Below are 14,622 nucleotides of genomic sequence, written 5' to 3' on the forward strand. Positions count from 1 at the left end.
TGTTCAACATTTATTAGTATGGTACCATTAAATGGACCTGTCAACTGTTATATCAATGAACAGTGTAATTCTGTGGACTGTTGTGTCTATGATAAGAAGACCCTGAGAAGCTACAATGTATTCATTCATATAGATTCCTGTAATGATAATATAGATGTTGGTATCGAAGGTTATAAATTTTCAAAGTCTCTTCTTGATTTTATTTGGAGTAAGTATTTTTTTTCACTATAGTTTACAAAAATTATTCAGTCTGTATGCTCAGCTTCTCTACATTTATATCTTGAATTTTGCTGTACATGTATTTATAAATTCTGTCTTCTATAAACAATCTTCTTTGCCAATGCAATATGCGGTATACTTTTTTTTTTTTCTAAAGCTAAATTTTGAGAGAGAAAAAAAAAATCTTTACGACAAAAAAAATTATCATGAAGTTTTATTATCAAGGTACATGATACAAGCTTCTTGGAACTTCTAGTTAAAATGTTGTCACTTTCATATGGGTATACATTTCTTTCTTTTTTTTTTTAGAAAAACAGTATGATGTTTACCTTGGAGGAATATTACAACTAAGGTGAGTTGTCTTTGCCTTATTATGCAAAATTTACTCCAAAATTAATTTCTTTTGTATATGTCTATTTTGAATCTTGTCCTGACTTCATTAAATTTCAAGTACAGATAACTCTAATCAGAAAACACATGTTTGTTTATGGTTTAGTAGCAGGATTTGTGATAAAACTTTTGAACATGCCATGAAATTTCTGACGAGTTTTGTAGAAAAAGTATTTCTGTGTCAGAGTTAATTGCAAATTTATTTGTCTTTTTGTTTGGTATAAGCTTCAAATGAAAGTAAATCATTGCATGGAACAGAAATCAGATTTTTAGTTGATAGCTAATAATAGGGAAACATGTTTTAACCTAGCTTATTTTGGACTGAAGTTTTTGTTTCATTAGACAGTTTGAAAAGATTGACTAAGCAAATACTTTTCATTGAAAGGATTCAGTTGTAAACAGCCTTTGGTTTAAACATTTCACTGTAAATATAAATGTTAGTATCTATTATTATTTGTAGTTTCCAACTTGAAGACTTGCCTGGAAGGAGCAGCTATATTATAAACGTGAAAATAAGCATATGTTGGGATTCTAAAACAGCTTGTGATTACAGTACTACAGTCCTCGAAAATGTTATACTGGAGAAAAAAGTTTGTGAATGGAAGATGTTGTTCCTGAATCAAGGTATCCATACAGGTTATTCCTATGCATCTCTGTAATGTTAGATAAGATAGGCATTGTGTAGTTAGCAAGGATTTGAATATTTTATAACAAAACCATATTTTGTTTATGTTCTTCACATGCTTCACTTGAAATATGTCATGATGTTGTTTCTTTGTACAGAATTTTCATTGAGGAAATGGGAAACTGAGAGTGGATACCCAGCAAATTCAACTTTACATGGACAAGCTTTGACAGATTTACTTGAAGAAATTGGTGTTTCTAAGTATTATGCAAATAACCAGTGTAATAGTAGCAGTCCTCAGTACTTACCACGGTCAACAGATGGATGGAACAGTAGTAAGAGATATTCATATTCTGCTAATAGCTATAACAGTACTAAAACATAATGAACTTCTTCCTTATTGTTGATTTGAAATTAAAAGCAGTTTTCTAAGATTGTTCAAAATAAATTAGATTCATTAGAGCAAGCAGTCACTGTCAAGTCATATTCATTTGAACATAATATATGTACATAATATATGTACATAATATATGTACATATTATATATAAAAGTGCAAAACCAATAATATATTTCATTGTATCATTTTCATGAAAAAGACTTTTTTTTTTGGATATAATTTTGACATTTAATGCTTAAAATGTTATTTTAAGTGTCAACACAAAAATTGTCATAAAACTGAATTGATTGAAAAATGGGGATCAAAACAGATTATAATTATACTTTATTTCATAGTAAGTTTAAAAATCAACACATACTTCAGTAGTTTGCATTAGTAGGAAGAAAACGTATTTGATATACTTAATTAATGTACATTTAAGCATGTCCTCATAGTATCAACACAGTCACAAGTTTGCCAGATAACATTGTTTGCAGTCTGTCAGATACATGTACCAGTGTAGATTGTTGTATGGATGTTGAAGTACTGGACAAATCATTCCACATTTCCTTGGATATTGATCCATGTTACCATAGACTGACAGTTGGTATCGAAAAGATGCAGTTTAACAGAAGTCTGCAAGACTGTAGTTGGGGTAAGAGATATACTAATTATCTCCAAAGCAATTTTTTATTTTCATAATTTGGTATAATGTAGTTTTTGACTTGTCAGTCAGTCTGTTAGTCATTTTGGTTTCTAGATACTGACTCAAATACTTTTTGTCAATTTGCAACCTTACTTGAATAACTGGTCATTTATAATGAGAGGTAGATCCCTATTGATTTTGAGGTCAATTTCTCCAATGTCGAAGTTATTAAAAAAAAAAAATTTGCTGGAAGTTTTTTCTGGATGCTAAATTAAATACTATTTCTGGGGTTGTAAACCTGATCTTGGATATATGGTCACATATATTAAAAAAAAAATAGATATTGCCATTCATTGATAAAATACATCAAATGAGACAATTATATATGCACATCTAAGACAAACTAGTTATGTGAGTTCTCAATCTAATCCCGTTTAAATTGATCAGTGGAATAAGGCTGATAACACAATGTTCAGACAGGATACTAGAAGGTCAATTAACTGCTGTTTACTTCTTTATGTTAATATATTATCTTTTTAAAATCATGGCATTTCATTAATATTATTTCAAACCTTCTATGACTTTAGAAAAAAAATAATTATGTTTTAGTTTAAACAATATTTTATTCAGATAACAAGCAAACATTGCTTTTATTAATCTGTCTCCTAGTAAGCAAATACATTTCTTATATGGTCATAATAATGTAAGTATGGCATGTTCTGAATTAGTCAGTTTGTAAGAAAAAAAATGTAAGATATTGAAGTTTCATTAAAAAAAAAAAAAAATACTGAATAAACGTGATAAATAGTATAGAGTGTTGTGTGCAGAATGAAATGCTTAGGTTTTATAAAGTTTTAGTGTGCTATTATAAATGCTTTATGAAATGAATAACTTTCTTCCATATATTATTTAACTAATTAATTTTATGTTCTATCTTTTCAGGTACAACTTTAACTGTATCTTTGATGGGAATCATTAATATGTAGTAGGTTTTTTTCTAATATTTTTTAAAACTCAAAAGCAAAATCAATTTTCAAAGTGTTTTGAACTTTTTATTTCCAAATGAAAGAAAATGTCACAATGACAGTTATTGCAGTGGACAATAAGAATTGAAATCACTTTTCTTACATTTTATTTATACATTGAGTAATTGAAAATATATTTCTTTCAAAGTTTTACAATAGATGATTTGCCAGATGACAAGATGTTTATCGTCAGTATGAATGTGTCAGTTTGTTTTGATGCTAACAGTACTTGTGATGAAGAAATTGTGAATATTCTAAATGATGCTCTGTTACCAAAACAACAATGTGAATTCCCTGAAGACTTTATTGTAAGAGGTGAGACACATGAATTATGTATTAAAACTTGTTAATTGAATTGGAAGATTCTGTGTTTAATGTGAATAAAAGAAAGGGATCATGGGACGAATAAATTGTTCTTTTTTCACCCTTGTAACTTGTCTTCATATAATTCTGATCTTTTCTCTTAGATGATTTTCAGAGCAAAAAATCATGGCACACATTTTTACACTCATTTTTGCATTCATGACATGCAGGGTTTTCCTTGGATTAATTTTCGTGTTCGCCACCTCTTTCCTCAAAACAATATATTTTTCGCCACTTTCAATTTTTTTCGCCAACTCACATAAACATATTTTTCGTTTAAAATGTTCCTTCTTTCTTACATAAAAAAATCAGAATGCTGCACTGTTTTGTTTATTATAATTCTACATATCTGTTTATTAATTTACATTGTAATAAATAAACACTCAATAATAGCAAACATTTACTTTTTAAAAGATATGTAAAATTGCAACATAAGATCATAAAATCATCATTTTTGACTTCTAGGAACACAGGATTAATCTTCAATAAGTTTATCCGATACTTCCTGTCTAGTTGAAGGATAAAGACTAAAGTCCGAGATTTTTCTTACTTTTGAATATATTTCAACAGTTTTCTCTTCCGGACCATTCTTAAAAGAAAAAGTCAAGACATAAAACTGCTTCATACACGTGCGTCACTAAAATGCTAAAACGATTGTTAAGGTGGTACCTAACACTACAGGGAGATAACTCTGTAAAAATCAGCTAAACGTTTTAATTACGTTGTATTGTTAAGGAAATATTAAGCTTCCCAATGATCAAAATTAGTGTTTGTCAAATTGCTATATAACCAAAGAAATTTTTCTGATAAAGTGGTTGGTTCAAATTTTTTGAAATTTTTATATTTTTGTCAAAGGGTCAAGGTAAACATTTTGTCAAAATTTTATGAAAATTAAACGAGCCAAATTAATATTAGTCAAGGTGTTGGGTACCACCTTAAGTACCCACTTCAAAACAATTATTTCTATCAAAGTTAAAGGATAAAGTTTAAAGTCAGAGATTTTTTTACTTTTGAACATTTTTCGTCATAACAACAGTTTTCTTTCCCATACCATCGTTAAAAGACTATGCTTCAGACACGTGAGTCGCTAAAATGATTGGGAAGTAAAACAATTATTTCTATCGAAGTTGTAAATAAAATGATAAGGTGACATGTGATGCCATTTAACCACACCAATTCATTAATACCTTTATTAATTAGTCCATTGTTGCCGATAGCTATAAAATGCTATCAGCTGATAATTATTATACCCCTGCTTTAAAAAAGTGGGGGTATACTGTTTTACCTCTGTCTGTCCGTCCGTCCGCTATACCGTGTGATGCATTTTCAGATTCATCACTCAACAACTTCCTGTTTACCGAACACTTACATCATTTTAGAAATGAGTAGCCAAGTTGAAAATTTTTGTCACATTTTTCTCAGGAACTACAATACAAGGATTTCTGAAATTTGGTTTCATAGTTTATATAAGTCAGCTATACCATGTGATGCTTTTTCTGATTCATCACTCAACAACTTCCTGTTTACCGAAATATTTGGGCGTGGTATCATCAATGAGCAGTAGCTCGCAGTTTCACTTGTTGAATTTCTGTCAAAATCTAAACGAGTTCAGCATTGTCTGATCAGGGAAAAAATCTATGAAACCTGAAAAAAAGTAAACAAGATGGACGAAGTCGAACCGTTATATTTCTTTTGCCAAATTCTTTCGCCAATATTGAATTTTAATCGCCACAATTTTTATTTTTTTGCAAAATGCGAAAATGGCAACCACCAGTGGAAACCCTGATGACATGACTTTTCATTGCCAGTGGTTGACAAATATGTCTTTTATAGCCGTTCTTCATGATTCAAAGTCACAGTAAGGCTGCCTTCAACATGTAGCAAAAACTCACCTAAGTACAAGTTTCAAGATTTTTTCAATATACTTGATGAAATTCCTTGATGTTACTTTTTATCATATTGCAGACTTTTCTCTAACCAAATGGATGTCGGATAGAGATATAATTCTAACAGATGTGTTAAAAGAGTATATGATTTATCAGATTCTTGAAGAGCTTGATGTTTCATCTTTTTTGAATGAATATTCATGTGATAGATTGAATTCACCATGGGGACCAACAAGTGATGGTTGGGTAAAAGGTAAGGATATAATGTACCTTTGGAAGGTTAAAAAGAGCAGCATGTGAATTATAAAATACATCCTACACAACTCTCTATACTAGCAATAGTCAATCAATCATACATCTTTATAGAATATATAGAAATTTGTATATGCTTAGACCAAAAATTTACAGCATGGAAGAATGATTTACTATTGAATAAATTAACAACAGAATCAACTGTTTTCTCTTTTGGAAAAAGGGGGAGCAGTTATATGTCTTGCAGACACAGAAAATATCACAAAAGGGGGAGGGGTATCATATGAGGATACTTGCAGGCAGAAAACAAAATTATAAATCATTTAGAATTTGTGATCAAAGGCTATTGTTTTTGTGTTTATTTTTTGTGATATTGGGTAACTGTTGTATTGATGTATACCCCACATCTTGTATTCATTATTATTTATTTTAAACAATTTAAAGATATGTCTTAAGAATGTCCAGAAAAAAATGTTAGATACATAAATAAATTGCAGAAACATGTATATATATGTTAGGTTGTTGCCTCATTAATGTTTTTCCACATTTCCTTTTATTCATATCTATCAACATTTTACATCTGTAGATGATTAAAGCTATATATAAGCTTCATGTAGCAGGAATATAATACATAAAGCAAGAAAAACTTTTTGCATCTTTTTGCCTGTCACATATTTTTCTTGAAGATGGGATCAAATTACTTGGCATAAATACCTCTTTTTGTATTTCAGAATGCCCTAAGTATTTAACACTTCCATACTTGAATGGTGCAGAGAGTACATGTATTATCATGGATACATGTACAGGAATAAAGTGTTGTGTGGAAGCACTATCTCTTGGAAGATCATTTGACTTCTCTTTTGAACTTGATGCGTGCAACTTCCAGTTAATCATTCGTATTGAGAAGTTTGTTTACAATGAAACCCTTGTAAATTATGTCTATGGTAAGAATATTCAGTAAATACAGTAAAATAACAGATGCAGCATTTTAGCTTTGTGTAAAAAAAAAATTCTTTAAATTTGCAATAAATGATGACATGGAAGACAAAATTGGAATAACCAATTAAAATGTTAATTATTTTGATTTCTAAATCAAATGAAATTGTACCAATTGATTTTTATGATGCTTTTACTTTTTCCAGGAACACAGCATCAACTTTATTTGAAAGGAGTTTTCTTAGTCCAGTAAGTTTTTTATAAACACATTCTCCTTTGTGTTTAATATAGCATTTTGAGACTACATTGGCAGGTGGATAATCTCTTTCACAATTTATCAGGGACTTTTGGGGTTTAACAGAGAAGTAAAAATGAAAATGTATGTATGTACATGAGCTTCATGAAGGTTAGCTACACTATAAAACCAATTTTCACACCTGACACACATTTCCATTCTGTTTACTGAATACAACTGGTGGTATTTAAGCTACACTTTTGGACTTATTTTCAAACCAATCTCTTAGATATTGACTTAAAATAAAAAGTCTATAGTTTAAGAACATATGTTGAATTGTAGATGTCATTTGTGGTTTTAAACTGCTGTCTCTGGTCTTAAACCAACATATCTCCTTTTAGCCATGATCAAAGTCAGGTTTAGACCATATACTGATCTTCTATCTTTTAAGGTCAAATTCCATTCATTGTTTATTAGACTTCTTTGCACAACATAGGAAAGCTGATCACTTGTGATGAAAAAAAGTCATGATTTTCAATGTCTAGGAAACTTTGTCATTTTGCAATTGAATTATATTTTCAAGGGATGGTTAATGCAGGGTTAATATAATATTTTTATAAAAAAAATTCTAAAATATGCATTTTTTAGAAGTTAAGTATCATTCAACTGTTTGCTTCATTGTTTTTTGCTTTGACAATTCATAACATGCCAGTATAATATAGAAGTAAATATTTCACACATACACTTATTGTATGATAAGTACATTTTCATCTACATTTAGGTATATCATTGATGAGTTACCAGCTTCAGATGAGTATATAGTGTCTCTAAGTCTTGGTGTATGCTTGGAACCTACAGAACCCCATTGTATGATAAAAAGAGTTGTAGCAGATAAAACAAGCTTACCTAAGCCATCTTGTGATTGGGACCAAGGATATGCAATTAAGAGTAAATAACTTATGATTATGATGTTGACTTTTAATTTGACCTGTACCTGTAATTTGAAAATATTGATTTTGATAATTATAAGGTTGTAACAAATCTGTTTAACGAAGGAATTTTTGTATGGGGTTCTCCTTGACACAAGAGCCCTATGGGGTACTGTTTTGGTGTCAATCATCTGGTGTCATAAACTTTTTCATAAATATTCTCCTAAACTACTTGGGCAATTGGAACAAAGCATGGGCTGCACCATTCTTAATGGGTATACTTTGAAATTTATGTATGAGGTCTCTGCTGTTAAACTGACATGGTGGCTATTGATAAAAATAATACAATATGGTAAGATAAACAAAATTCAATTAAACAAACTAAAAATCCTGTATTTGACAAATTTTTAGCAAATGATGCATTTGTATAAATGCCAATGAGGTAACTACCCACCAGAGATCAAAGGACATGGATATAAGCAACTAAATGTCACCATCAGGCTTTCAACAATGAGCAAACCCATACCTTATAGTAAGTTATCAAAGGCCCAGGCATGACAATGTGAAAAAAAGTTCAAACAAAAAAATCAAGTCAGATTTATTGAAACCTATTGTCTTAATAGTGGCTATTGTTGCTGAAAACAGAACATATACTAGTAGATAGATAAAAAAGGATAAAGATATTTAAAAAAAATTCTGAACAATCCTGAAACAGACTAATTGCTTTAAAACTAAAAAGAAAAGATAAGTGATCCCCTTTAATATTTATGGCAAATGACCCCTTAGTATATATTGCTATATTTTTTGTAGACTTTTCACTTGAAAATTGGGCACATGTAAGAGGCTTAGATTTTGATAATCTCACAGAGCTGGCAATTTTAAAAGTTTTGAGAGACCTTGGAATATCCAAGTTCCTGAGGAATCCTTCATGTGACAGAAATGGCTCATCTTTTCAGCCTGAAATGAATGGTTGGAAAAAAGGTAAAATAAATACTTGAGCAATAAAAATATGCACAATGTTTGTTGTTTATCATGTTCATATGCAGCCTATTAAAAAAGTCGACATAATGTGTTTTCGTATTAATTTTGAGTACAATTCAGTACATCCCCAGTACAACAGATTACAAATAGTATATGATTAAAGTATATACAAGTTAGATTAAGTGAGGTGTCAGCTTTTTAAACCTTCAAAGTTGGAGATATTCCCATCTGGAAAATGTGTTATTGATGTTAAAATATGCATGAAACGTTTTAATAAACTGATTTCAAATTATATTTTCAGATTGTCCTATAACAACAACACTTCCTAATCTTCATCCAGGAATGACTTGTGTACTGTTATCATCCTGTACTACAGTAGACTGTTGTTTTGATGTCAATATAATAAATCACTCATTCAATGTTAAATTACAGCTAGATCCTTGTAATAAAAATCTCGTGGTTGGCATTGAAGACTTTGCAATTGCCATCTCTCTTTATGATTTTGAATGGGGTAAGTTACCATAATTCAAATTATTTTAATGTATAAAACACAAACTGAAGATCATGGTACAACTATTTTCTAGAACTATTGGTGGAGATGTAACAGTGGTTTGATTCCGCCAGTGTACTTTATTTGGAGGATGAAAATTCCTAGTGTTTTTTATCCATCAACAAAAATTCACTAGGTTTTTTCATCTGGGTCCAGTATATAAATAACACATAGCTGAGAGGGTGATAGAGCAGATTGTTACCCCGAGAAAACATTGTCAACTGAGGCGAAGCCAAGGTTGACAATGTCTTTTCGAGGGGTAACAATCTGCTCTATCACCCTCTCAGATATGTGTTATTTAATTTATTATACTGAATGTTCTGTTATTACTGTCTATTAAATTTCAAATTCAAAGTAATAAACTATGACGTCTTGTACATAACAACCATCCGTATTTAATAAAGCGCACACTTGATCAAGCGTCTCCGTGAAGGGTTATAGAGTATTTACCATAGGATAGAGTAAATTGTCTCCCTCGTATTAACCAATCAAAATCTGGCATTTTGACATGAAGTATAATAATGTAAAATATCCACCACCCATCTTAAGATTCTAAAGAGGATTTTTTGAAGGGGAAAGATATAAAAAATGGGGCTTTATATTTTTTGGGGGTATTTGAATTAACTAAAACTTGCATAGTTGATTTATGTAAAAAAAAAAAATGGACAAAGTAAACTAGTGTTTTTCATCCAAGGAATGTTCACACAAATGTTTTTGAACAAGGAATGATTACACTAGTGCTTTGGTACCAGGAATGATTACACAAGAGATTTTGATCCAGGAATGCTTACACTAGTTATTATACCCCACGCAACGAGTTGCGGAGGGTATAATGTTTTTGACACGTCCGTCTGTCCGTCCGTCCATCAGTCCGTCAGTCCTATTTCTTGTCATCGCAACTCCTCTCAAACCACACAACAGAATTTCACGAAACCTTTTTAGATAATAAGGACATACTATGTAGTTGTGCATATCGACAGGAAATTACGATTCAATTCTTTTTCTAGGAGTTATGCTCCTTTGAACTTATTTACTTTAATGTACTACTGCAACAGTTTGTCATCGCAACTCCTCTCAAACCACACAACAGAATTTCATGAAACCTTTTCAGATAATAAGGACATGCTAAGTAGATGTGCATATCGACAGGAAATTACGATTCAATTTTTTTTCCAGGAGTTACGCCCCTTTGAACTTATTTGCCTAATATACTACTGCAACCTTTTGTCATCGCAACTCCTCTCAAACCACACAACAGAATTTCATGAAACCTTTTCAGATAATAAGGACATACTACGTAGATGTGCATATCGACAAGAAATTACGATTCAATTTTTTTCCAGGAGTTACGCCCCTTTGAACTTATTTGCCCAATATACTACTGCAACCTTTTGTCATCGCAACTCCTCTCAAACCACACAACAGAATTTCATGAAACTGTGTAGATAATAAGGACATACTATGTAGATGGCATATTGACAGAAATTATGATTCAATTTTTTTTTCTTGGACTTATTTTATTTCTCCAATGACAATGTGGGGACGTGGGGTATGTGAGCGCGCTCACTAAGGTTCTTTCATTTTGAACCGGGATTGATTACACTAGTGGTTTAGATCCAAACATTGATGAAGTGTTTAGTACTAATTTTGAACACATGATAACACAATAATGCTTTATTCACAATTTAGATTTAAATAAATTGTTACTAATTGTAATATTCCTATATACTTGATTGCCGAAGTTTTTCTATGCATTTGCGTTTTGGTCGACTTGGAGATAAAATCATTTTCACTTGAATCTTCATGATATTTTAATCATCCATTTCAGAAGTTAGTGCGAATACCCCGTCAAATTATATTATATGTTGTACGACTTTTAATACTTTTAATACTATATCATAAAATGCTAGATTGATGAACTGGTTCCTTGAAAATTTTATTAATTGTAACCCATTAATTTATGTAAACAATAAACTGGTCTTATATAAACAAAAAAACGATATCAAGATCAACGCTTTCACACTATTTACATCCATTATATTCTCTAGTGAAAAACAGGTACCCGGAATATATACACGGTGGAATGAATTTACGCTTACAGAGACAGCATGTTAACTTAAACATTAATTCAGTAGTTATTGAAAATACATTTAAAGCATGTGGAAAAGGTGGGCAATTTGTTCTCAAATCCAATGTCAACACCAAACCACCCAAATTCAAAAATACAGATTGCAAACATTTTAATTCAGTTGAAGGATTGAAAGAAGTATCATTTAAATGTATTATTTGACAGTAGAATTGATCTAGATATAAGCTTAAAAACATTTGTAGGTCATGATTTTTATATTTTTTGTCTTGGTGGGTTTTCTAAGCAAACAATTTACTGCCAATTGAGTATATTCTTGAAATGTCATTTATCATGTTTATTGAATAAGCTGAGGGGAAGAAAATTCCTTTCGTAAATTTTCAAAAGGAATAATGTCACTTGTTTGAAAAACATTCTTTCACCTCTGAAAAATCCAATTTTGAGGGAAGAAACATAATTCTGCAAGCTTTCTCCTCCTTTTCGACAGTCTGGGAAAAAAAAGAAATTAGTTCGTAGTGGCCTTTTGAAAACATTTGTCTGAATTTTTTTGTTTTCAGTGCTTTTTGTATGTGAAATTTGGATTTGGATTGTACATGATTACAATTTTACTATCACAAATTACTATTGCAGGGAGAATTGTTTTTCTTGACAATCTTTATTAATTATTTTTTTTTAAATTCAAATTGCATGGTTTAGCTAATGTACAGAATTGGAGGAATTTCTGATCAATTATTAAGACAACATTAAATATTTAAAAAAAAAAGTGTTCATGCTTTGATAATTTTTAAATTAAAATGTAAACTGAAATTTTATAAGGAAATTTAATAAAGAGTCAATAAGAAATCATACATTTCAGAAAACATTTCTTCCACACTTTAAACTTAAAAAGTATTGATGATTTCATGAAAAGTTCCACTTTTATAGTATTTCTTATGTTCTATACATTCATTATGCAGAATTTTATTGACATAGATTCAAAAGTTAATCAATAATTTGTTCATCTGTAAATAATGAAATTGATATTCATACATTCAGTTGGATTTATTTCAGTAGACTAATAAATTATAAATTTTCTTTATATTTTAGGAGTCAAACAGAATCTGTATATGAAAAATGTTGTCCGTATTGAGTAAGTAATAATATTTGGTATATAACATTTGTTTGACATGCCTTGAAATCAGTAATGGCTATTTCTGTTATGGGCTATTTTTCATTTGCTCCAGATGTTCCGATATGGATAAAAGAATATGTGGGTTATACTTCTATGAGACAGTGACCCAAAGAATGATTTGACAAAAAACTTCTAGAGGGCAATATACATGCAATTTTCAACAGTAGACAGATGTTGAACTGGAGTGATAAGGTCATAATCATATAAACCAATAAAAATAAATTGAGTTTGCTTGGGTGATTTACTTTACACATTGGAATAGGAACATAACACACGGTTTGATTAAAAAGCATTTCTCATATGTTATTCCAGAGTTTTTACTGCCTTGGAGGTCTTGTGTAGCATGTTTGCCTTGAGTGTAGAAGGTATAGAAGGTTGTGGGTATGAACCCTGGTCTGGTCAAACCACCAAAGACATAAAAATTGCACTGCTAAGCATGTAGCATTTAGGAGTAAGAGTAAAGACTCATTGTCAGAGTAATGTGTCTGGGTAGGGTGACATGATTTCCTGCAGACTTAGCGCATTAAAAATCAGGCTATACACTTGCTATAATTTGCCACTTGATGTTAAACAGCCATCCATCCATCATTCCATAGTTATGGGACTTTGACCATCGATAAATGAAGGGCATTTTTTAAATGTCATGCATTAGCCCTAGTATACTTGGAAACTAATGAAAAAGGAAAGTATGCTAGATACACTTACTGGAAATGTGAAGATATGGTTGAAGCTTTAAATTTTTTCCTGGACAACATATATGTACGTTTCGGCGATAGAGTGTATCGACAAGTAGTAGGTATTCCTATGGGCACTAACTGCGCCCCTTTAATAGCAGATTTATTCCTGTATTGCTATGAATCTCAGTTTATGACCAAACTCAGTAAAGACACGTCATTGTTACATTTGGTTGATACATTCAACAATACCTTCCGTTATCTAGATGATATTTTTTCGTTAAATAATCCAGAGTTCTCTAAATATACTACTGAAATTTACCCAATAGAACTTACTTTAACTAAATCTAACATAAACAGCAGTAGTTGTCCTTTTCTGGATTTGGACATTTCAATCTCTAAAGGAAAACTCCATACGAAAATTTACGACAAAAGAGACGATTTTTTATTCCCTATTGTTAATTTTCCTTTTTTAGACGGCGATGTTCCTTTGGCTCCATCATACGGTGTTTATATATCCCAACTAGTTCGTTATGCCCGTGTGTGTAGTGATGTCATAGATTTTAACGAACGTAATCAATGTATCACTGGTAAATTATTAAATCAAGGATTTGGTTACCATAAATTACGTAAAACTTTTGCTAAGTTCTTTCATAGATACAAAGATTTGATTAGTAAATTTGGCTGTACTTGTAGAAAACTGATTAAAAACGGTATTTCACATCCTTAATTTTACGGTAATATTGTACTTAAAGCGCGGAAATCACTATGTGATCCGTGTAAACTCATCGAACCTTTAAACAAACTTATTAGTAAAGGTTATCTTACCAATGTTGTAATTAGATCTTTGAATATAGTTTACATTGGCACTAATATCGATTTTGTCATCAGCAAATTAAAACATAACTAAATTTGTATTTTTTTCAAGCGGGATGTATAAAGACACACCCACGTTCGTTTAGATCTATAAAGAGGTTAAACTCCTAACTATTCTACTGTCTGTCGATACATTTATTTTTGGCATTGCACTAGTCATGTCTTCTTTGACTGTCCATGACGTTAAAATACTAAATCCCTAGGATGTGTTTTAGTTGATTTTAGTCTCTGATGCATGATTTTTTATTATTAATTGTTTTGGCTTTTAACTAGCTGTCAGTAACTGCGAGTACTCTCAAATCGTACTTTCTTGTTTATTTGACCTGTTGATACTAATTGTATTGCTTTTTAGCTCACCTGACCTGAAAGGTCAAGTGAGCTTTTCTCATCACTTTGCGTCC

The 14,622-nt window shown here is 30.9% G+C and overlaps 1 protein-coding gene across 1 annotated transcript; it reads left to right on the plus strand.

Annotated features, from left to right (window-relative positions):
• LOC127720906 (uncharacterized) lies at positions 1–12,633 on the plus strand. The gene is made up of 14 exons (XM_052227646.1): positions 1–208; positions 529–571; positions 1,070–1,233; positions 1,393–1,569; positions 2,054–2,266; positions 3,200–3,242; positions 3,431–3,597; positions 5,611–5,784; positions 6,515–6,727; positions 6,926–6,968; positions 7,736–7,902; positions 8,694–8,864; positions 9,166–9,375; positions 12,587–12,633. The coding sequence occupies exons 1-14, from the start codon at positions 19–21 to the stop codon at positions 12,631–12,633; spliced, it is 2,022 nt and encodes a 673-aa protein (XP_052083606.1). The 5' UTR covers positions 1–18.
• The last annotated feature ends 1,989 nt before the right edge of the window (positions 12,634–14,622 follow it).

This window comes from Mytilus californianus, unplaced genomic scaffold (assembly GCF_021869535.1).
Source record: "Mytilus californianus isolate M0D057914Y unplaced genomic scaffold, xbMytCali1.0.p SCAF_11, whole genome shotgun sequence".
In the NCBI taxonomy this organism is placed as follows: domain Eukaryota; kingdom Metazoa; phylum Mollusca; class Bivalvia; order Mytilida; family Mytilidae; genus Mytilus; species Mytilus californianus.